The following is a 23,875-nucleotide window of genomic DNA, read 5'->3' as shown; positions in this document are numbered from 1 at the left end:
TACAGTCCACTATAATTCAATACCCAAACATTTTGGTCCTTCGTCAGCGGATTCTTCTTGAAAAATTACGCACACGCACTGCGTCGTAAGAATCGAGCCTTTAGTTCCCCTTATCATCCCAAGCAGCTGGCCGCGAGGGGAAGTGACCAGCCCGGACTGAATGCCGTGCAGAAGAGACACGCAGCCGCCTTCTATCTCCGCTATCGCCGACGATATACGCGCCGTGTCGAACAAGTGCCGACTCAACTCAACACCCCATCCCTGTTCGTGTGGTGCCGCACTCAAATCAGAGGCTCATCCAAGGTCAGATCCTTCCATTCCTAAACCTTTTTAGTCATTTTCCCATATGATGGATTCAATAACAAAGGGCAAATTAATAAAGCAAAGGGGCGTGATTAAGGGAAAATTAACACGTGCTCTCAACTACGTCAACTCATTCTCCGTGAATGATAAGCTAAAAAATTTACATGCTAGGCAAGCCAAACTTAGAGAAATATGGGATCAATACGATGAAGTCCAGTTACGCTTAGAAATTGAGGATGAGGAAGACCATGGCGCGGACAGAGAAGATTTTGAACGCATTCATTTTGAAGTCGAAGGGAATATTATGACCATAATTAATTCCCAGCCAATAGTGAAACATGAATCTTCGAATAAATCTGAGCGATCGAGCCAATCCAATCAAAGTGAGACGCCAGATATGAATAACATAAAATTGCCACGCATAACACTGCCTAACTTCAACGGAGAGTTAGGAAGCTGGAATCAATTCAGGGATACATTTGAAAGTCTAGTTGTGAATAATCAACTACTTTCTGAGGTACAGAAGTTCCATTATTTACTATCTGTGCTAAAGGGTCAACCAAAAGAGCTAATTCAAAATCTACCTGTAACATCAGCTAACTTCAAGGTGGCATATGAAATCATCTGTGAACGATACAACAACAAAAGATTAATTGCAATGCAGCATGTCAGAGCTCTACTTACGTTACCAAGTGCTCACAAGAATTCGGAACCAGAAATTAGACAATTAATTAATCAAGTGGTTAGCAATAAAAATGCATTGGAAGCAATGGATCTACCCATTCCTATTGGAGGACTTGCTGATTTCACAAATGATTATGGAAAGGTTGGACAAAAATAGAAAAATTGAGTTCGAATGGAGGTTCGATAACCATGATTTTCCCAGTTTAGAAGATTTGAAACAATTTCTGGAGGGAAAATGTCAAACTCTGCAGTTAGTACAGGCTGAAAAACCAAATGGTAGTGAAACGGAGGATAAGTTTAAACAAAACAAGAATCACAAGAACTTTAAGCAGAGTTATGTAAACACCATCACTGCATGTGTAGTGTGTAAGGGATTGCATGCCTTATTCAGATGCAATGAATTTATTTCAATGAATGTTCAAAGACGAATTGGAATAATCAAGCATAAATTGTGCAACAACTGCTTAAGAGGGAATCATTATGCAATGGAGTGTAAATCGAAACGCTCATGCTTCAAATGTAATCGACATCACCACACCTTGTTGCACCAAGACAAGCCACACCACGTCGAGTCACCAAGAGTCAATTCAGAACAGACAGGAACAGGTCAGGATCAAGAAACCCGTGCTTCAGCACAGCCTCACCTGAGTTATTACACAATGAGAAGAAAATCAATATCGCAAGTATTACTGAGCACAGCCGTCATCCAAGTCCGAGACAAGACTGGACGGTGGGTCAATTGTCGAGCCTTACTTGACAGTGGCTCACAAACACATTTCATTACTGAACATTGTGCACAACTTTTGGGAATACGAAAGAAAAGAAACCATATCCCACTACAAGGATTCAATAGCATCACGTCATCAACCACTCACAGTGTGGACACAGAAATCAAATCAATAACGACTGATTTCACTGCTAAATTGAATTGTGCTGTACTTCCAAAAATTACAGGCAATTTACCAACAACACTCATCTCTGCAAGAATCTAGGTTTGCCAAGAAATATTCAATTAGCTGACCCAAGATTTAATAAACCACAAAAAATCAACATCCTAATTGGAGCAGAACTGTTTTGTAAGTTACTGTTGCCAGAGCAAAAGACCAGACCTGGACCATACCCAGTTCTTCAAAATACAAAATTGGGTTGGATCATAAGTGGAGAGTATAAAACAGATCAAGACCAAGTAAATCAGACTCAACAACTAACTTTGCTTGCAAGAAGTGATTCCATGCTGGAACAACAGTTAAGTAAGTGGTGGGACATCGAAGAAATGGAACAACCAGTTCATTCTAAGGAGGAACAGCTTTGTGAACAACATTTCACAATTCATACAGTACGAGATGACAAAGGCCGCTTTATTGTAAGACTACCAACAAAAAACGGCATTGAAAATCTAGGAGACTCTCGAGAAACGGCACTGCTGAGATTTCACCAAATCGAAAGAAGATTGGAAAGGAACATCGCCTTGAAGAAGGACTATACGAACTTCATGCAAGAATATGAAGAGCTTGGACATATGATATTGAGTACTGAAGAAGGAGGAGTCAAATATTATCTTCCACATCACCCGGTGTTCAAGGAAGTAAGCTCTACAACAAGACTACGAGTCGTCTTTGATGCATCTACGCGTACAACCAATGGAAAATCATTAAATGATATGCTACTTGTCGGACCCACAATTCAACAGGACCAATGGTCTACCACCATGAGGTTTAGGTTTCATCCAGTCGCCTTGACAACTGACATATGAAAGATGTATCGTCAGATACTGATGCATCCTGAAGACCAAGGACTACAAAGGGTCCTGTGGCGGAAAGATCCAAATGAGGATCTACAGGAGTATAAACTCACCACAGTAACTTACAGCACAGCAGCAGCGCCATTCCTGGCAGTGAGATGTTTGCAGGAATTAGCAATGAGAGAACGAGAAAACTATCCCGAAGCAGCAGAGGCCTTGACAAGAGATTTTTACGTGGACGACGGTTTAACTGGATCAGATACTCCAGAAAGTGCAATCAAACTACAAAGGGAACTACAAGAATTATTAGAACTAGGAGGATTTCAACTCAGAAAATGGTGCAGTAATGACAGGAAGGTGTTGGAAGCCATTCCAACGCAATTAAAAGAGCTAAACCATTCGTTGGCAGATGATGATAGTCAGATGGTGAAAACACTAGGTTTGAAATGGCTACCTAAATCTGATCAGTTTGTTATTGTGAATTCAATCCACAAACCTCTATTGCCAGTTTTGGATTCATACTGCACGAAAAGGAAAATTCTCTCTGTAATATCATCAACATTTGATCCCTTAGGATTAGTGAGTCCAATCACCATAACCTTCAAAATATTCATGCAGAAACTGTGGCAGTGCAAATTTAATTGGGATGAAAGATTACCATGTCAACTATTACAAGAATGGTTTTCTCTATGTAAACAGATCCCAGCAATGAATGGCATTATGATTAATCGTTTCGTGCTAACAAGAGGTTAAATAAGATCGATTGAATTACATGGATTCTCAGATGCTTCTGAGAGAGCTTATGGGGCATGTATTTACATCCGATCTACCAATCAAAACAATGAACACACAGTGCATTCTTGTGCTCAAAGTCAAGGGTAGCGCCCATTAAACAAATAACTCTCCCAAGATTGGAACTATGTGGAGCATTACTACTATCAAGATTAATGAAGAAACTGCAGAAAACGCTCATATTCATAAAATTGACAGCGTACATCTATGGACAGATTCAACAGTAACCTTGGCATGGGTGTCTGGATGTCCGACGAAATGGAAAACATTTGTTGCCAACCGAGTGGCTGAGATACAGAGCAGTACAAAAGACTGGAAGCATGTACCATCTCAAGACAACCCTGCTGATCTTATTTCCCGCGGAATATCTGCCGAAATGCTACGTGAGTGTTCCTTATGGTGGGCGGGTCCAGATTGGCTGAAACAAGATCCAAGTAATTGGCCGCAGGACGTAAGGAAGAGTGCTTTGACGATATTCCCGATGAGAGAAATGCAATCATTTGTTTAAATGCATGCAAGGTTGAAAGGCTATTCATTCATAATTATTCAACCTTTACCAAATTACAGAGGGTAACAGCCTACCTGCTGCGATTTGTTTCAATTGTCAACGGAAAAAACAGCATTCCTCTGCATCACTGACCCCGCATGAGTTGAAGGCAGCAACAAGAAAACTTGTCAAAATTGCACAAGTTGAATCATATTCATCTGATATGACTTCATTAAAGGAAAACAGCGTCGTAAATGGTAAGAGTAAACTCAAGCAGCTACATCCTTTTCTAGATGGTGAAGACATATTGAGAGTAGGAGGGAGATTGCACGCTGCAGAATTACCATACAATTCTAAACATCCTATGATACTTCCACCAAGGCATCATATCACAAAATTGCTAATTGAATATGAGCACCAGAGACTACTACACGCAGGACCTCAGCTGATGATTGCTTCACTTAGAGAAACCCTTTTGGATACATTAAATGATTAGGCCAGCAGTCAAGGCAGTGAATTCAACACGAATTATCACCCCATCTCCTCGTGCAAGGCCACAGATTCTTTTCTGATATCACTCGATGTGAAGTGCAGCTCACACACCTAAAATTAATAAATAAGAAAATAGCAACTAAATTACTGTCATTTCATTTTCAATTTAAGGCATTTCTGAACGAGAAATATATCTAATGACTTGGCTGGAAAATATAGGAGATAAATATACATACCTCAATGATTTTTTTTATATAAAACTAGATATAAGCATAAGATAATTTGAGATGATGAAAGCCGGACACAGTTAAATTCCGGTTCATTGCACCACTCATGATTATAAGAGAAAAACGCATATTTTCACTCACGGCGGTTCATCCACACTACTTAATAACATATACAAGTTTCTGACGAGACTCGATGAATTACTCATCATTGCTTTCCATGCAACTCATTAAGTGATCATTCAAAGAAAGTTATCAAAAATCCTATCTTTGTGTGGATATGTTACAAACATTGAATCCGCAATCATCTGACAAGCAAAAGATTTGTAAAAAAATTTCAATATCTCCTACCATCACCTGCTAAATACTTCCTTAAATCGATGCGACAGATTTTTTCTATGCTACATTAATTCATCAATTATATTTATCGCTTCCTCAAGTACAGTAGAGCGATAGATACTAACAAAAAATATCAGCTGAAAGACGATTTCGACGATTTGCGCCTTTTGCATGACGTTTTATGAAACAATGGAACGGCCGTTATTCGCGCTGTGTAAACGGGAAATTATGATCATACTATTGTGGTGTAAACGGGAAAGTATAGATGTGACCATGGTCGACACTTTTGTAGTGTATATGATAGGCTAACTCTATACAAATTGCGCAGGATGCTATCGGCCTCTCAGCTGTTGACGTTGTGTGATGTTAATATGGATGGACCTCCGTTCACCCTCCCTAAAGTTAAGATAAAAACTACGGTAGGGTTGAGTTATTCGAGTGGTTGTATTTCGTATTATAACAGCTATTTATTAAAAGTAATCGTGAGAACTAATAACAAGGCAAGGGATACGAGAGATTATGCTCGGAAATATATTTAAGTACTGCGATCGACGACCCAGAAATTCAGACCAAGAAGGAAATACCGTTTAGTTTACCGCTTAACCCATTGGTTGTTTATATAGAAAAGCACCCTATAAAATTTATTGACTTAGAAATAAAGAGCGGCTTTAAAATAAACATCATTTCACCTCCATGAATAACCTAAAAAATTAACATGTTAAAAAGTAATGCGTTATTTTCTAGCACCTTTCGCCGCGGTATTTAAGGAGAGAAAAAATTTATGACGCTTAACAACATTTATTTAAAATAAAAATCAGATATATACATTTTCCGGTAAACATTTCATATTGAAGAGGTCAAACAACATATCAAACAATGTCACAAGGCATGGCCATCAAAGCATAAATATTACTCCAGCAAGTGGAATAAATAAAAGCTGCCACAGGTTCTTAATTTCAATTTCAGCCGGAAACAACCTCCATAGATCGTGCCATTTGAAGTTCACCGATGAACCGTCACCAGCAACAGCTATCAGTTTCACAGGCACCACATTATCTGATGGAAAAATTTGACGAAAAAAACATGATCAGTACAAATGTAAGGGCTAATTAGAAAACTTTATGTGATATTACAAAAAAAACTAGTCTTAACATTCTATATATTAGACAAATAATGTTTAAAAAATATGAAGCCATAAGGAAAATAAATATATTGTCAATCTAATATTTCTAAACACCAAGACCAGTATAATGAAATAATAATGACTTCCGAATTGGAGAAATGTCTCGACAAATAGCATTATACTACCGTATAACTCAATACTGATTAAAATCAAATTTTACAAAAGAGAGGAAATTATTGAATTAATCTCGATAATGGTAGCCACACCAGGTTCTTCGATAATTGATTATATGACCAAATTTTCAAAGTTCACTCTAAAGAAAGTTTTAGCTGCAGAGAAAATTATTATGTTGTTCTAAATACCACATATATACATAATTTCACTCAGCACTCATGGATTTTCCAATATACCTACTGTATTGGAAGGCGGCTAGACGTCAATTTACTAAGTCTTTTCAATATGAGAACTTATATATCGTCATTTCCTCAGTAGTTCTTTCATGCTCTCACTAATTCATACAATATTCGTTCATTTCATCTCCAAGAAATACTTCATCTTTAATTATTTCCACAGATTTTCATGCTTCACCGATCACAATAAGGAGTTTTACCTGCAAGAGTAAGATGGATTAATTAAAAAATACCACGCATAGATATGATATCACTCAGTACCCTTGGATTTTCAACATACCTAGAGTATAGTAAGGCAGATAAATATCAATTAAGGTACCCTTATCGATAGGAGAACAAATATTGACATTTCATCTATGTTCTTTCATGTTCCACTGATTCATAAAATATTTGTTGATCTCATTTCCAAGATCTTATCTGCTTATGTTCACAGGTTTTCATAGTTCACTGATCACAACAAGAAGTTTTACCTGGAAGGGAAAGATGAATTAGTTCAAAATACCACTTATATATTCCATATCACTTAGTAGCAATTGATTTTCCAATGTACCTTCAGTATTAGAAGGCGGCCAGATGCCAAATTAGCATGTCTTTCGGAAATAAAGATATATATATTGTCATTTCATCAGCAGTCTTTTCATGTTCCACTGATTCATACAATATTTCCTGATTTCATTTGTTAGAAGTACAACTCATCTACTTATGTTCACAGATTTTCATGGTTCACTGATCACAATAAGAAGTTTTAAAAAGAGGAGAGGGCCTGAAACACTGTGGGAGTAGCACCAGCAGGGGACAACTTTAGGCGATCTAACTCGTAACTTTTCACTTCACCGTTCTTATTCATGCAAGTTACTCTGTGTAGGATATCCCGCTCAGCAAAATGCTTGAAGCAAACTATTGCGCTTGAAGAAAGATTCCAATCTTTCCGAGGGATATTCTTCAGCCACTTCTGTCTACTGCGTTCATCTTTGGTGAACTGGAACACAGTCACATACCCCTTGTTTTTGGTGGATAGGTAGTTGCTTCTGCAATATGCACACAACAACGCTTGGGCTCCTTTAATGAAAACAATGGAAAGTTGCATTAATAAAGATACTTTCGCAACGAGTAGCCATTCGTTGTTCAATAATATACGACGTTATTATAAACACAACTACACATAGTTATTCATAAGGCACACCAAATATAGCAATCAATGTTAACCCGAGAATAATAATATTGTAAAAACAACGCAGCATTTATATACCCGACAAATACGCCTCGTTTCATTTGTGTACTCTCAAGGTTACTTCGTGGCCGGCCGCCAAGAGACGCTATGCTTTGGATGAAATACTGCTGAATATCCACTCACAATTCACTGAGAATATCTTTAAACTATTTTACTTACCGTAAGGCAAAACAAAGAACAGAAAAATAATTCTTGTTCCCCCTTTTAAACCAGTATTGTTGCACTCTCAATTCCCCACCATTAATGGCCGGCCGGCATGTGACCGCAACTCTTTTGAAGTAATAAACGTGATTTTCCTCCTTCAGCTCCCAAAAATTATCTTAAAACTATTGTAAACTAATTATACACGTAACACTAATTCAGGTTGATTCCATTCCTTTTATCCATCATGGATACATCCATCTCTTTTCCACCATGGATTCCATGAACGTGTGCTGTCTGGGACAAATATAATTTTCCTCGATCGAGAATGTGAGCGAGAATGTCAAAAGCATTTAAGTCTGTGGTAAGAATTTATTGAGAAATAATTAAAACTATTAATTATTGAAGCAATAATACACAAACAATATTAAAATCAACCTCCAAATACACTCGCGCGTAGGATTTTTTCGAGAAACCAACACTAATTCGTCCACCGATCGATGCTTACATGAAATCTCTTTGTGAATCACTTTTAATAACGATATAAATTACCAATTTACTAGGATATCCCTGAATAATAGTGGAGTTCAAAATGAAATAAAAGGATAGAAACCCACCTAGGAATTTCTGTCGGCTGGAACTCGTTTCTTGGAGTGGCCATCGAAGAATCTTACATGGAATGGCAAGTATCATTAAATATCTACCAGATGCATAGGAATATGTCTATTTAATGGAAGTATTTCTACTGCTTCATCTACAAAAAATACCGTAATTTTAAATACTGATAGTAATTTCTAAAAAAAAATATTTGAAGAAATGATACATACTTGAAAATTAAAAAAAATTTTGATGAAAAAGAAGCCGTCGATAGTTTCCGCAGAATTTATTATCATTAAACGCATTTAATAAATCAAAAATGATAGATGACTGTTAACTGTCTCAGTTTCACGATGGTTCTACGTATCCACGTCCTTTGGAATATAGAAAACCCTTCGTAACGTACTCGGGTACCGTAAGTATATTTTTAACTTAAAGAGCAATTAAAACGATTCTCATATTTCATTTGTTGTCACAACAGAGAGTGGATGCGCAGGAGAAACACGGAACACATAGAGAACTGTGGAGTTAATGCTCGGATGTACTGCCACCCGACGGGCAAAATCTGAACTTATTCGTACAGGTGCTGCCACCTAGCCCAACCACAGCGAGTGGGTGCACAAGAGAAGCACGGAACACATAGAGAACTGCGGAGTTAATGCACACATGTACTGCCACTCGACGGGCAAAATCTGAACTTATTCGTACAGGTGCTGCCACCAACCCAACCCAACCCAACCCAACCCAACCCAACCCAACCCAACCCAACCCAACCCAACCCAACCCAACAATGACAATATATATATCTTTATTTCCGAAAGACATGCTAATTTGGCATCTGGCCGCCTTCTAATACTGAAGGTACATTGGAAAATCAATTGCTACTAAGTGATATGGAATATATAAGTGGTATTTTGAACTAATTCATCTTTCCCTTCCAGGTAAAACTTCTTGTTGTGATCAGTGAACTATGAAAACCTGTGAACATAAGCAGATAAGAATTTATTGAGAAATAATTAATAGTTTTAATTATTTCTCAATAAATTCTTACCACAGACTTAAATGCTTTTGACATTCTCGCTCACATTCTCGATCGAGGAAAATTATATTTGTCCCAGACAGCACACGTTCATGGAATCCATGGTGGAAAAGAGATGGATGTATCCATGATGGATAAAAGGAATGGAATCAACCTGAATTAGTGTTACGTGTATAATTAGTTTACAATAGTTTTAAGATAATTTTTGGGAGCTGAAGGAGGAAAATCACGTTTATTACTTCAAAAGAGTTGCGGTCACATGCCGGCCGGCCATTAATGGTGGGGAATTGAGAGTGCAACAATACTGGTTTAAAAGGGGGAACAAGAATTATTTTTCTGTTCTTTGTTTTGCCTTACGGTAAGTAAAATAGTTTAAAGATATTCTCAGTGAATTGTGAGTGGATATTCAGCAGTATTTCATCCAAAGCATAGCGTCTCTTGGCGGCCGGCCACGAAGTAACCTTGAGAGTACACAAATGAAACGAGGCGTATTTGTCGGGTATATAAATGCTGCGTTGTTTTTACAATATTATTATTCTCGGGTTAACATTGATTGCTATATTTGGTGTGCCTTATGAATAACTATGTGTAGTTGTGTTTATAATAACGTCGTATATTATTGAACAACGAATGGCTACTCGTTGCGAAAGTATCTTTATTAATGCAACTTTCCATTGTTTTCATTAAAGGAGCCCAAGCGTTGTTGTGTGCATATTGCAGAAGCAACTACCTATCCACCAAAAACAAGGGGTATGTGACTGTGTTCCAGTTCACCAAAGATGAACGCAGTAGACAGAAGTGGCTGAAGAATATCCCTCGGAAAGATTGGAATCTTTCTTCAAGCGCAATAGTTTGCTTCAAGCATTTTGCTGAGCGGGATATCCTACACAGAGTAACTTGCATGAATAAGAACGGTGAAGTGAAAAGTTACGAGTTAGATCGCCTAAAGTTGTCCCCTGCTGGTGCTACTCCCACAGTGTTTCAGGCCCTCTCCTCTTTTTAAAACTTCTTATTGTGATCAGTGAACCATGAAAATCTGTGAACATAAGTAGATGAGTTGTACTTCTAACAAATGAAATCAGGAAATATTGTATGAATCAGTGGAACATGAAAAGACTGCTGATGAAATGACAATATATATATCTTTATTTCCGAAAGACATGCTAATTTGGCATCTGGCCGCCTTCTAATACTGAAGGTACATTGGAAAATCAATTGCTACTAAGTGATATGGAATATATAAGTGGTATTTTGAACTAATTCATCTTTCCCTTCCAGGTAAAACTTCTTGTTGTGATCAGTGAACTATGAAAACCTGTGAACATAAGCAGATAAGATCTTGGAAATGAGATCAACAAATATTTTATGAATCAGTGGAACATGAAAGAACATAGATGAAATGTCAATATTTGTTCTCCTATCGATAAGGGTACCTTAATTGATATTTATCTGCCTTACTATACTCTAGGTATGTTGAAAATCCAAGGGTACTGAGTGATATCATATCTATGCGTGGTATTTTTTAATTAATCCATCTTACTCTTGCAGGTAAAACTCCTTATTGTGATCGGTGAAGCATGAAAATCTGTGGAAATAATTAAAGATGAAGTATTTCTTGGAGATGAAATGAACGAATATTGTATGAATTAGTGAGAGCATGAAAGAACTACTGAGGAAATGACGATATATAAGTTCTCATATTGAAAAGACTTAGTAAATTGACGTCTAGCCGCCTTCCAATACAGTAGGTATATTGGAAAATCCATGAGTGCTGAGTGAAATTATGTATATATGTGGTATTTAGAACAACATAATAATTTTCTCTGCAGCTAAAACTTTCTTTAGAGTGAACTTTGAAAATTTGGTCATATAATCAATTATCGAAGAACCTGGTGTGGCTACCATTATCGAGATTAATTCAATAATTTCCTCTCTTTTGTAAAATTTGATTTTAATCAGTATTGAGTTATACGGTAGTATAATGCTATTTGTCGAGACATTTCTCCAATTCGGAAGTCATTATTATTTCATTATACTGGTCTTGGTGTTTAGAAATATTAGATTGACAATATATTTATTTTCCTTATGGCTTCATATTTTTTAAACATTATTTGTCTAATATATAGAATGTTAAGACTAGTTTTTTTTGTAATATCACATAAAGTTTTCTAATTAGCCCTTACATTTGTACTGATCATGTTTTTTTCGTCAAATTTTTCCATCAGATAATGTGGTGCCTGTGAAACTGATAGCTGTTGCTGGTGACGGTTCATCGGTGAACTTCAAATGGCACGATCTATGGAGGTTGTTTCCGGCTGAAATTGAAATTAAGAACCTGTGGCAGCTTTTATTTATTCCACTTGCTGGAGTAATATTTATGCTTTGATGGCCATGCCTTGTGACATTGTTTGATATGTTGTTTGACCTCTTCAATATGAAATGTTTACCGGAAAATGTATATATCTGATTTTTATTTTAAATAAATGTTGTTAAGCGTCATAAATTTTTTCTCTCCTTAAATACCGCGGCGAAAGGTGCTAGAAAATAACGCATTACTTTTTAACATGTTAATTTTTTAGGTTATTCATGGAGGTGAAATGATGTTTATTTTAAAGCCGCTCTTTATTTCTAAGTCAATAAATTTTATAGGGTGCTTTTCTATATAAACAACCAATGGGTTAAGCGGTAAACTAAACGGTATTTCCTTCTTGGTCTGAATTTCTGGGTCGTCGATCGCAGTACTTAAATATATTTCCGAGCATAATCTCTCGTATCCCTTGCCTTGTTATTAGTTCTCACGATTACTTTTAATAAATAGCTGTTATAATACGAAATACAACCACTCGAATAACTCAACCCTACCGTAGTTTTTATCTTAACTTTAGGGAGGGTGAACGGAGGTCCATCCATATTAACATCACACAACGTCAACAGCTGAGAGGCCGATAGCATCCTGCGCAATTTGTATAGAGTTAGCCTATCATATACACTACAAAAGTGTCGACCATGGTCACATCTATACTTTCCCGTTTACACCACAATAGTATGATCATAATTTCCCGTTTACACAGCGCGAATAACGGCCGTTCCATTGTTTCATAAAACGTCATGCAAAAGGCGCAAATCGTCGAAATCGTCTTTCAGCTGATATTTTTTGTTAGTATCTATCGCTCTACTGTACTTGAGGAAGCGATAAATATAATTGATGAATTAATGTAGCATAGAAAAAATCTGTCGCATCGATTTAAGGAAGTATTTAGCAGGTGATGGTAGGAGATATTGAAATTTTTTTACAAATCTTTTGCTTGTCAGATGATTGCGGATTCAATGTTTGTAACATATCCACACAAAGATAGGATTTTTGATAACTTTCTTTGAATGATCACTTAATGAGTTGCATGGAAAGCAATGATGAGTAATTCATCGAGTCTCGTCAGAAACTTGTATATGTTATTAAGTAGTGTGGATGAACCGCCGTGAGTGAAAATATGCGTTTTTCTCTTATAATCATGAGTGGTGCAATGAACCGGAATTTAACTGTGTCCGGCTTTCATCATCTCAAATTATCTTATGCTTATATCTAGTTTTATATAAAAAAAATCATTGAGGTATGTATATTTATCTCCTATATTTTCCAGCCAAGTCATTAGATATATTTCTCGTTCAGAAATGCCTTAAATTGAAAATGAAATGACAGTAATTTAGTTGCTATTTTCTTATTTATTAATTTTAGGTGTGTGAGCTGCACTTCACATCGAGTGATATCAGAAAAGAATCTGTGGCCTTGCACGAGGAGATGGGGTGATAATTCGTGTTGAATTCACTGCCTTGACTGCTGGCCTAATCATTTAATGTATCCAAAAGGGTTTCTCTAAGTGAAGCAATCATCAGCTGAGGTCCTGCGTGTAGTAGTCTCTGGTGCTCATATTCAATTAGCAATTTTGTGATATGATGCCTTGGTGGAAGTATCATAGGATGTTTAGAATTGTATGGTAATTCTGCAGCGTGCAATCTCCCTCCTACTCTCAATATGTCTTCACCATCTAGAAAAGGATGTAGCTGCTTGAGTTTACTCTTACCATTTACGACGCTGTTTTCCTTTAATGAAGTCATATCAGATGAATATGATTCAACTTGTGCAATTTTGACAAGTTTTCTTGTTGCTGCCTTCAACTCATGCGGGGTCAGTGATGCAGAGGAATGCTGTTTTTTCCGTTGACAATTGAAACAAATCGCAGCAGGTAGGCTGTTACCCTCTGTAATTTGGTAAAGGTTGAATAATTATGAATGAATAGCCTTTCAACCTTGCATGCATTTAAACAAATGATTGCATTTCTCTCATCGGGAATATCGTCAAAGCACTCTTCCTTACGTCCTGCGGCCAATTACTTGGATCTTGTTTCAGCCAATCTGGACCCGCCCACCATAAGGAACACTCACGTAGCATTTCGGCAGATATTCCGCGGGAAATAAGATCAGCAGGGTTGTCTTGAGATGGTACATGCTTCCAGTCTTTTGTACTGCTCTGTATCTCAGCCACTCGGTTGGCAACAAATGTTTTCCATTTCGTCGGACATCCAGACACCCATGCCAAGGTTACTGTTGAATCTGTCCATAGATGTACGCTGTCAATTTTATGAATATGAGCGTTTTCTGCAGTTTCTTCATTAATCTTGATAGTAGTAATGCTCCACATAGTTCCAATCTTGGGAGAGTTATTTGTTTAATGGGCGCTACCCTTGACTTTGAGCACAAGAATGCACTGTGTGTTCATTGTTTTGATTGGTAGATCGGATGTAAATACATGCCCCATAAGCTCTCTCAGAAGCATCTGAGAATCCATGTAATTCAATCGATCTTATTTAACCTCTTGTTAGCACGAAACGATTAATCATAATGCCATTCATTGCTGGGATCTGTTTACATAGAGAAAACCATTCTTGTAATAGTTGACATGGTAATCTTTCATCCCAATTAAATTTGCACTGCCACAGTTTCTGCATGAATATTTTGAAGGTTATGGTGATTGGACTCACTAATCCTAAGGGATCAAATGTTGATGATATTACAGAGAGAATTTTCCTTTTCGTGCAGTATGAATCCAAAACTGGCAATAGAGGTTTGTGGATTGAATTCACAATAACAAACTGATCAGATTTAGGTAGCCATTTCAAACCTAGTGTTTTCACCATCTGACTATCATCATCTGCCAACGAATGGTTTAGCTCTTTTAATTGCGTTGGAATGGCTTCCAACACCTTCCTGTCATTACTGCACCATTTTCTGAGTTGAAATCCTCCTAGTTCTAATAATTCTTGTAGTTCCCTTTGTAGTTTGATTGCACTTTCTGGAGTATCTGATCCAGTTAAACCGTCGTCCACGTAAAAATCTCTTGTCAAGGCCTCTGCTGCTTCGGGATAGTTTTCTCGTTCTCTCATTGCTAATTCCTGCAAACATCTCACTGCCAGGAATGGCGCTGCTGCTGTGCTGTAAGTTACTGTGGTGAGTTTATACTCCTGTAGATCCTCATTTGGATCTTTCCGCCACAGGACCCTTTGTAGTCCTTGGTCTTCAGGATGCATCAGTATCTGACGATACATCTTTCATATGTCAGTTGTCAAGGCGACTGGATGAAACCTAAACCTCATGGTGGTAGACCATTGGTCCTGTTGAATTGTGGGTCCGACAAGTAGCATATCATTTAATGATTTTCCATTGGTTGTACGCGTAGATGCATCAAAGACGACTCGTAGTCTTGTTGTAGAGCTTACTTCCTTGAACACCGGGTGATGTGGAAGATAATATTTGACTCCTCCTTCTTCAGTACTCAATATCATATGTCCAAGCTCTTCATATTCTTGCATGAAGTTCGTATAGTCCTTCTTCAAGGCGATGTTCCTTTCCAATCTTCTTTCGATTTGGTGAAATCTCAGCAGTGCCGTTTCTCGAGAGTCTCCTAGATTTTCAATGCCGTTTTTTGTTGGTAGTCTTACAATAAAGCGGCCTTTGTCATCTCGTACTGTATGAATTGTGAAATGTTGTTCACAAAGCTGTTCCTCCTTAGAATGAACTGGTTGTTCCATTTCTTCGATGTCCCACCACTTACTTAACTGTTGTTCCAGCATGGAATCACTTCTTGCAAGCAAAGTTAGTTGTTGAGTCTGATTTACTTGGTCTTGATCTGTTTTATACTCTCCACTTATGATCCAACCCAATTTTGTATTTTGAAGAACTGGGTATGGTCCAGGTCTGGTCTTTTGCTCTGGCAACAGTAACTTACAAAACAGTTCTGCTCCAATTAGGATGTTGATTTTTTGTGGTTTATTAAATCTTGGGTCAGCTAATTGAATATTTCTTGGCAAACCTAGATTCTTGCAGAGATGAGTGTTGTTGGTAAATTGCCTGTAATTTTTGGAAGTACAGCACAATTCAATTTAGCAGTGAAATCAGTCGTTATTGATTTGATTTCTGTGTCCACACTGTGAGTGGTTGATGACGTGATGCTATTGAATCCTTGTAGTGGGATATGGTTTCTTTTCTTTCGTATTCCCAAAAGTTGTGCACAATGTTCAGTAATGAAATGTGTTTGTGAGCCACTGTCAAGTAAGGCTCGACAATTGACCCACCGTCCAGTCTTGTCTCTGACTTGGATGACGGCTGTGCTCAGTAATACTTGCGATATTGATTTTCTTCTCATTGTGTAATAACTCAGGTGAGGCTGTGCTGAAGCACGGGTTTCTTGATCCTGACCTGTTCCTGTCTGTTCTGAATTGACTCTTGGTGACTCGACGTGGTGTGGCTTGTCTTGGTGCAACAAGGTGTGGTGATGTCGATTACATTTGAAGCATGAGCGTTTCGATTTACACTCCATTGCATAATGATTCCCTCTTAAGCAGTTGTTGCACAATTTATGCTTGATTATTCCAATTCGTCTTTGAACATTCATTGAAATAAATTCATTGCATCTGAATAAGGCATGCAATCCCTTACACACTACACATGCAGTGATGGTGTTTACATAACTCTGCTTAAAGTTCTTGTGATTCTTGTTTTGTTTAAACTTATCCTCCGTTTCACTACCATTTGGTTTTTCAGCCTGTACTAACTGCAGAGTTTGACATTTTCCCTCCAGAAATTGTTTCAAATCTTCTAAACTGGGAAAATCATGGTTATCGAACCTCCATTCGAACTCAATTTTTCTATTTTTGTCCAACCTTTCCATAATCATTTGTGAAATCAGCAAGTCCTCCAATAGGAATGGGTAGATCCATTGCTTCCAATGCATTTTTATTGCTAACCACTTGATTAATTAATTGTCTAATTTCTGGTTCCGAATTCTTGTGAGCACTTGGTAACGTAAGTAGAGCTCTGACATGCTGCATTGCAATTAATCTTTTGTTGTTGTATCGTTCACAGATGATTTCATATGCCACCTTGAAGTTAGCTGATGTTACAGGTAGATTTTGAATTAGCTCTTTTGGTTGACCCTTTAGCACAGATAGTAAATAATGGAACTTCTGTACCTCAGAAAGTAGTTGATTATTCACAACTAGACTTTCAAATGTATCCCTGAATTGATTCCAGCTTCCTAACTCTCCGTTGAAGTTAGGCAGTGTTATGCGTGGCAATTTTATGTTATTCATATCTGGCGTCTCACTTTGATTGGATTGGCTCGATCGCTCAGATTTATTCGAAGATTCATGTTTCACTATTGGCTGGGAATTAATTATGGTCATAATATTCCCTTCGACTTCAAAATGAATGCGTTCAAAATCTTCTCTGTCCGCGCCATGGTCTTCCTCATCCTCAATTTCTAAGCGTAACTGGACTTCATCGTATTGATCCCATATTTCTCTAAGTTTGGCTTGCCTAGCATGTAAATTTTTTAGCTTATCATTCACGGAGAATGAGTTGACGTAGTTGAGAGCACGTGTTAATTTTCCCTTAATCACGCCCCTTTGCTTTATTAATTTGCCCTTTGTTATTGAATCCATCATATGGGAAAATGACTAAAAAGGTTTAGGAATGGAAGGATCTGACCTTGGATGAGCCTCTGATTTGAGTGCGGCACCACACGAACAGGGATGGGGTGTTGAGTTGAGTCGGCACTTGTTCGACACGGCGCGTATATCGTCGGCGATAGCGGAGATAGAAGGCGGCTGCGTGTCTCTTCTGCACGGCATTCAGTCCGGGCTGGTCACTTCCCCTCGCGGCCAGCTGCTTGGGATGATAAGGGGAACTAAAGGCTCGATTCTTACGACGCAGTGCGTGTGCGTAATTTTTCAAGAAGAATCCGCTGACGAAGGACCAAAATGTTTGGGTATTGAATTATAGTGGACTGTATTAATTTAAATGCTGGTTTGTTATCAGGATTCCTTTAATGAAATTACACTAGTAAGAAGAGCACAAAGTAAACTAAATGATCTTGAAAGGATTGGGAACTGTCCCACACGTCCACCCAAGACGATTGCGCGAGGCTGACTGACCACGAGACTGACTCCCTTGGCCGGCCGGAGTGAGCGCATGGATACAAACAAAAGAAATAGTTCCTCAACAACTAGGTCCCTGTGGCGTCACGTGGAGCGGCATCGCATGGGCACCAATCTGGCCTTTTTCAAATGCAGCTAAAATTGACCATTTAACATTTGTCTAAACTGGGATTTCTAAAACCAAGTAATTTGTGTATTATGAATACAGTAATTGTGGGTACCGAATCGCAATCAATGCCTTTTGTTTTTTTTAATGAAGGAAACTACCCTATTGTTTACATAAAATTAAAATATTCCATTAATCAGCTGTTTGAATCCTTTAAAGGCAATCACAATTACTTGGGTTTCCTGCTGCATATGCGACCTAGTCAAACATTCTCACATTCATAGTTTAGTATTTGAGGTGTTCGAAATTCGATGTATTCGAATATTCGAGCAATGATTTGATATTCGAATTCGAGAAATCTACTATTCGACCCATCCCTACTATAAACCTATTCGTTTCCTTCCTCTCCCAAGTTTTCCTAACATTCTACCCTCTTACCCTGTTTTCAACATCCCCTCCCAGCTTAGTGCTAAGTGCTCTGTCCATAGGTACCTTCTGTCTTCTCCGTATCTCATCCAGAAGCTGTCTCTCCACACCCACCATATCCACCACGTTCCTCCTCCTCTTTTATTCTCCCTTATGCAGCCTGGGCCGTATAAGCATTACAAATGTTCCCTCTACATCTTACATCTATCCCTCTAATCTAAGCCTATCTTCTTGAGAATATTCATTAAATTTACCCAGTTCACTCTATGAAATGCTTTTTTGAAATCCACCAAACAGGAATGCACGTCCTAGTCTTCACAAAATCCTCTGGCCAACATCCCTCCTCATAGTTCCTTGGTACTAGTTTGATAAATCCTTCCTACTTTCCCTACATAGATTCTTCAGAAGCTCACACTCTATTTTTTCCATGCCCACAGCTTTCCTAGCCTTCATGTAATGAAGGGCTCTCTAGATTTCAGCATCTAAGATCCCCTGGCCATATATTTATCCTCCTCCACTGCACTTCCCTCCTCTAAAGTCAATCCCTCCGGCCTGTTCCTTCCACCATACAGATACTCTACTCTACTCTGTACCTCTTCTCACTTGGTTAGCATCGTTCTGTCTTTAGCCTTATGTTTATACATTGCTTGGCCTCATTTTCTGTTCTATAGCAACTTAACTTTTGTGTACAAAGTGCCTACCTCTCCTTCCTTCTGAAACTTGTCCATGTCCTCACACTGTCTTTTCCACCAAGCCTCCCTTTCCCTCTTAGTTTCATGCCTTATTCAATTTTTCATTTCTTTATGCAGTGGAAGCCCGGTTTTGCTGGTATGGCATTTTACGAGAATGGCGTTTTTGCGAGTGATAGTCCTTGTACTGCCAATTGGCATATGTGTTACATGTAAAATAAATCGGATTTTGCAAGGTCAAAAAGTTCCTTCCACTGTGTACGCTCGGTTTTACGACAGATATTTCTCGAGGGTGATGCACCTCTGAGCGATCATTAACTATTATGTTTTGTATTATCTGTTCATTAAACTAAAAATACAAGATGTGTGTCAGATCTACAACACCTGAAGCCAGTTATGTCCATGCATTTATGTGATTTATGGCCTTGAGTACGCTCTGCTTGCTCCCGTTTTACCTTCATCTTTTGTTATTCGCAGTTATCAGTGGGATGGGAGTGGGAGGAAGATGACAGTGGGAGAGGGAGTTAGTTCCCCCCCATCCTCTGTGGCTGGCTTCATCACTATAATAATATAATAGGCTAAGTCTTAAGGCCTGGTTACACGAATTATAAATTAGCATGTACGGGTGTAATGTCTTAACGTTATTAACGCAAGAATGAACGCCAAAATGCATGCATAGAAAATAGAACCTCTTCTAATTTGGTTAATGCATTCGTAAATGTTCTGTTACAAACGTATCCAAATGTACATTAACTGGTTCGTGTTAATGTACCGTGTAACCAGGCCTTAAAGTGCGGGAGTTAACATCGTAGTGAAACCCCCTGCATCTCCTCCAGTGTGAGGTATGAAAGTTGAAAGCGCAACACTGTTGTAGTTAGATTGGCACACTTACATTGATTTCCGACTTATGGAAAACTAGGGCAACATTACCTGCCGTTGCATGCTATCCAGCGATGTTATTTCGATATTTCATATGTGCATCGGAATGTAGTTTGATCAAGACATTGTCAGCTATTGCCATGTAGGAAAATCACAATTATCACCAAGATGGTGTAAGATTACAATAAACCTTAGGTTATCGAACGAGGACTCAGCACCGCCGAGTAATCAACTGTAAAAAAAATTTAAAATCAGAATTTCTGTGCTGATAGCAGAGGCCATCTTCTTAGAGACCAATCATAGTGAATCTTCAATATCTCTTCTTCGTACTCTCCAAATTTCTTAATAATTCAAAATTTCACATCATATCAGCAGAACTGTGACGCACTTCTGCACATTCCCTGAAATTTGTTTAAACTAATGGCTCAACTTAGATGCGGGTTACCCTCAGTGGCTATGTACTATGCGAGCACAATTAAAAATTACTATTTCTTACATCAGATCCTTTGAATCTCTTGGCAATGATTAAAAGCTCCTATATAAGACTCCTGTATGTCAAAAATAATACTCCATTCCGAATTTTGTGAATCAGCACATGCATCCTCGCTAATCCGTTCCCATGCGATGCTTTTATCGTAGGCATATGAACCGCCCAGGGTTATTTCTTTCTGAGGAACTGAAGGTTTTGTAAATTAAGTAAAATATTATCGCAATCGCTCTCCAGAAAACTCTCTGACTACAGTCCGGCCAGCGAGAGTTGCCCAATGACACAGCAAATAGGAGGACTGTAGAACCCTCCACCAGCACGGATTGCAGCCAATCACTGGCCCCAAAATGCACCTCACGCTCTCGCCTAGTCATACAACAGTTGTCACATGCGTATGAAGCAAATAAACAAGCCCGAAAAACCAAAACAAGCCCTTCCTTCGAATCACCAAAACAGGGTCGTTGTCCCTTCCGCCTCCTCTCTTCATGGAAGCATTCTTTTTTTTACAAGTAACGTGTGCGTTTCCCATTCTTACCTGGAAACCTCACCCCATACCCCGAACTATGCCCTTGTGGCTGTCCTCAGACAATTGTCGGCAGTCGGACTATATAGAGGGGTGAACTCAATGCCCCCAATCGTGTGAGCACGATCCAAGGCAGAGGGCTGATTTATTTATGGGGCCTCAGCATTCAGCAGAAGAGAGCGATTGAAAAACTTCTTCCATCCCGTGGACTGGATGTGCCCAATCACACGACAACGGAGAGTTGGGGTGTGAATGTGAAACTTGCCTCCGCACGTGACTAATATCCACTTCCGAGTCTTCTGATCGTGTGCATGGCATATTCCCTCTTTTGAATCGTGTGCGCCATTTGAAAATAGCAGTATTTGAACGAAAGTTATGGCACGGAAACCCCTCTCATCTATTTCTCTTTCTTATTTTAACGGCCGATTCTGACGATGGACGTGGTACTTCTACCATATCGTGCCCAACATCATACAAGATATTCGTAATGCTAGCATAGCATACCAGGCCAAACTTTATCTCAAGACTTGGTAATAAAACTCAGTGGAAATATTGCAATGTCTTAATTCATGTCAAGATATTATTATTATTATTCACTCCAATCTTTCTTTCCAAAACAAAGTATAATGATCGTTATGTTGCACAAACTGTGAGTTTTGATGAGTACCTTTTCACTTTGGGTGTTGATGCGTTTATGGCTGCTCCTGATTCAATGGGTCAGTGAACCTGTCTCAAGGATAACTGCCTTGCACGACTTCTCTGGTTGCAGCGCCAAACTTTTCTGGTGCTGTAACCTTAGGAGCTACCCTCTTCAAGAGTGTTGAATCCACCATCCTGATTCGGCACCGTTCTGTGGCGTAGATGAATATTTGGAGCGTCCTTTTGAAGGCTACGCTTTTGCTGTTTCAAACTGTAATGTTAGAAGGTAACTGTAAAGTTGGTATGCTTTTTTTGGAGGAGGCGACCAACAGCTGAGGTGCAAATGCTATTGGTAACCTTGAATTTGTAACTCTTAGAAATGCGTTTGTAAGGCAAGCTATTATTTTCCTTAAGAAACAAATAGATTTGCAGTCATCGTCAAGGTAAAGTGCATTTCTACCTTTTCCATTGTGATGACTATTGCTTGCTTGGCGGAGCAGAGGCAACAAACGCCATTTGCTCAGGCTGCGGTGAGTTTTGCTGTCACTATACTGACAAACGAATTTTGCTGCAACAGCATAGGGAAGGTAACTTATACAAAGTTTTTTCTCCGTGTGAGAGAAACTTTTAGTTTTAATCCATTATGCTTAATTTGATTAATTTACTTTTAGAAGAGTGTAAGGATTAATAAAATATCCCTCAAAAAGTCATAAAACTCAACACTTTGAACCATTTAACTTAAAAACTTTCTGGGGGAGGGCCCCCGCACCTCCCGCTTATCCTGGCGGGATTACCACACACCTAAGCTCTAATCGCCCCTAAACCCCCCCCCAGCCTTAATTCCTAGCTGCGACCTTGCTGGGAATGGCCCATCAGGACCGCACCTAGTCCCCTTGTCCCTATCCTGGACCCGCCACCACTAGCGATAACTCAATTTATGATCTCCTAAAAACGAAGAAATGAACCATAAAATGCAATGAAGTTACCAACTCGTGGAAACTGGGTGACAAATTTCGTGTTTTCTTACACTGAACTTAAAAGAGAAAGAAATACATGGAAAGGATGTTTTTGGTCGAAGCTTATCTTAATTTTCTATCAAAGAGTTGCGACTTTCTAGGTGACCGACACGATACAAAATTTAATTCTCATAATACCTTAGAGATCAGCTAAACATTATCCATAACAATATGTTTTCTTTTTTTCGCAGACGTATCGCATTGATTACGGCAATGCATGGGAAGGTAGAGAAAGAAGACATCATTCCCAAACCATTGCCGTTCATCCATGGAGGAAAGAAACCAGTACCAAGGCAGAACTGGATTTCTGGGAAGAATGGTAGCTGGTGAAACCCAGCTGCGAGGAAGACAGCGGAGAGGTACATCAGATATGGCTTCCGATATCCAAGAGTACGAAGAAATGGTACACGAATTGAAAATGCTTGAGAAGAAGAGGAAGTCCTTGATAACGGCATACAACGAAGGGCTGGAGAGACTGTCGAAGCTGAATGTACAACCCCAGGTTGTTAGAATACCACATGACACAGTGCTGGATAACGTCACATGCAAGATAAATATGATAAAACTACAACTATCACAAATGGATCAATATTATGGAATTGATATCCAAAAACATTATTCACTCTCGTCAACCTATGAGGCAATATTATTAGTTTCACGGTTCTTATGTCACAATAGGTGATCAAGTTCCAAATTTTGTTCCTTTGCTCTTTGTAAAATCAAAATTGTTAGTTGTCACGCATCCTGTTCATGCAATGGCACGAAAAATTGTGTAAGAGCAGTAGGTCATTCACGATGAACTATATTAGCTTAAATAATATTAATTGAACGCTTTGATTTTTTAATTCGGTGTGTTACGGTGATTTTTCCCTGCATGGCCAAATTGTCTTACACATCACACGATTGATGTCATCAAAGGCATCGTCACATCATCACCATGCCATGCCAAAGCCAAGTTATATTTCATTGAATGTACCTAGGGATGCATTAAAATTTGATGACTTAGTTGGCTATCTAA

General features: G+C 38.6%; 1 protein-coding gene and 2 long non-coding RNA genes across 9 annotated transcripts in view; 1 reads left to right on the top strand and 2 right to left on the bottom strand.

Moving 5' to 3' along the window:
• The window catches only part of LOC124170708, a 23,368-nt gene extending 17,926 nt beyond the window's left edge, over positions 1-5,442 (bottom strand). For 2 of the 3 annotated variants that reach the window (XR_006867560.1, XR_006867561.1), the window contains exons 1-2: positions 4,868-5,432; positions 4,103-4,610 (exon numbers count right to left, since the gene is read on the bottom strand). This is a non-coding gene — a long non-coding RNA (uncharacterized LOC124170708). Of the gene's footprint in view, positions 1-4,102; positions 4,611-4,867 lie in introns of all 3 variants that reach the window. The other variant, XR_006867559.1, reaches the window with a different exon arrangement.
• Positions 1-23,875, top strand: part of LOC124170701 — a 27,806-nt gene extending 3,931 nt beyond the window's left edge. The window contains exons 1-3 of one of the 5 annotated variants that reach the window (XR_006867539.1): positions 12,516-12,866; positions 13,337-13,844; positions 23,049-23,875. Coding sequence is in view for 1 of the 5 variants with exons in the window: in XM_046549606.1 (XP_046405562.1) it covers positions 23,049-23,062 (14 nt within the window). In the remaining 4 variants the exon portion in view is untranslated. Of the gene's footprint in view, positions 1-12,515; positions 13,080-13,336; positions 13,845-22,558; positions 22,959-23,048 lie in introns of those variants that run through there. The other 4 variants (XR_006867538.1, XR_006867537.1, XR_006867540.1 and 1 more) reach the window with 4 other exon arrangements.
• On the bottom strand, positions 8,112-8,811 carry LOC124170710. Its single transcript, XR_006867563.1, has 2 exons — positions 8,585-8,811; positions 8,112-8,326 (listed from the first exon to the last, which is right to left on the bottom strand). It is a non-coding gene; the product is annotated as an uncharacterized LOC124170710 (long non-coding RNA).

This window comes from Ischnura elegans, chromosome X (assembly GCF_921293095.1).
Source record: "Ischnura elegans chromosome X, ioIscEleg1.1, whole genome shotgun sequence".
Taxonomy (NCBI): domain Eukaryota; kingdom Metazoa; phylum Arthropoda; class Insecta; order Odonata; family Coenagrionidae; genus Ischnura; species Ischnura elegans.
The sequence above is the reverse complement of the archived record's forward strand: the minus strand, read 5'-3'. Positions and strand labels throughout refer to the sequence as shown.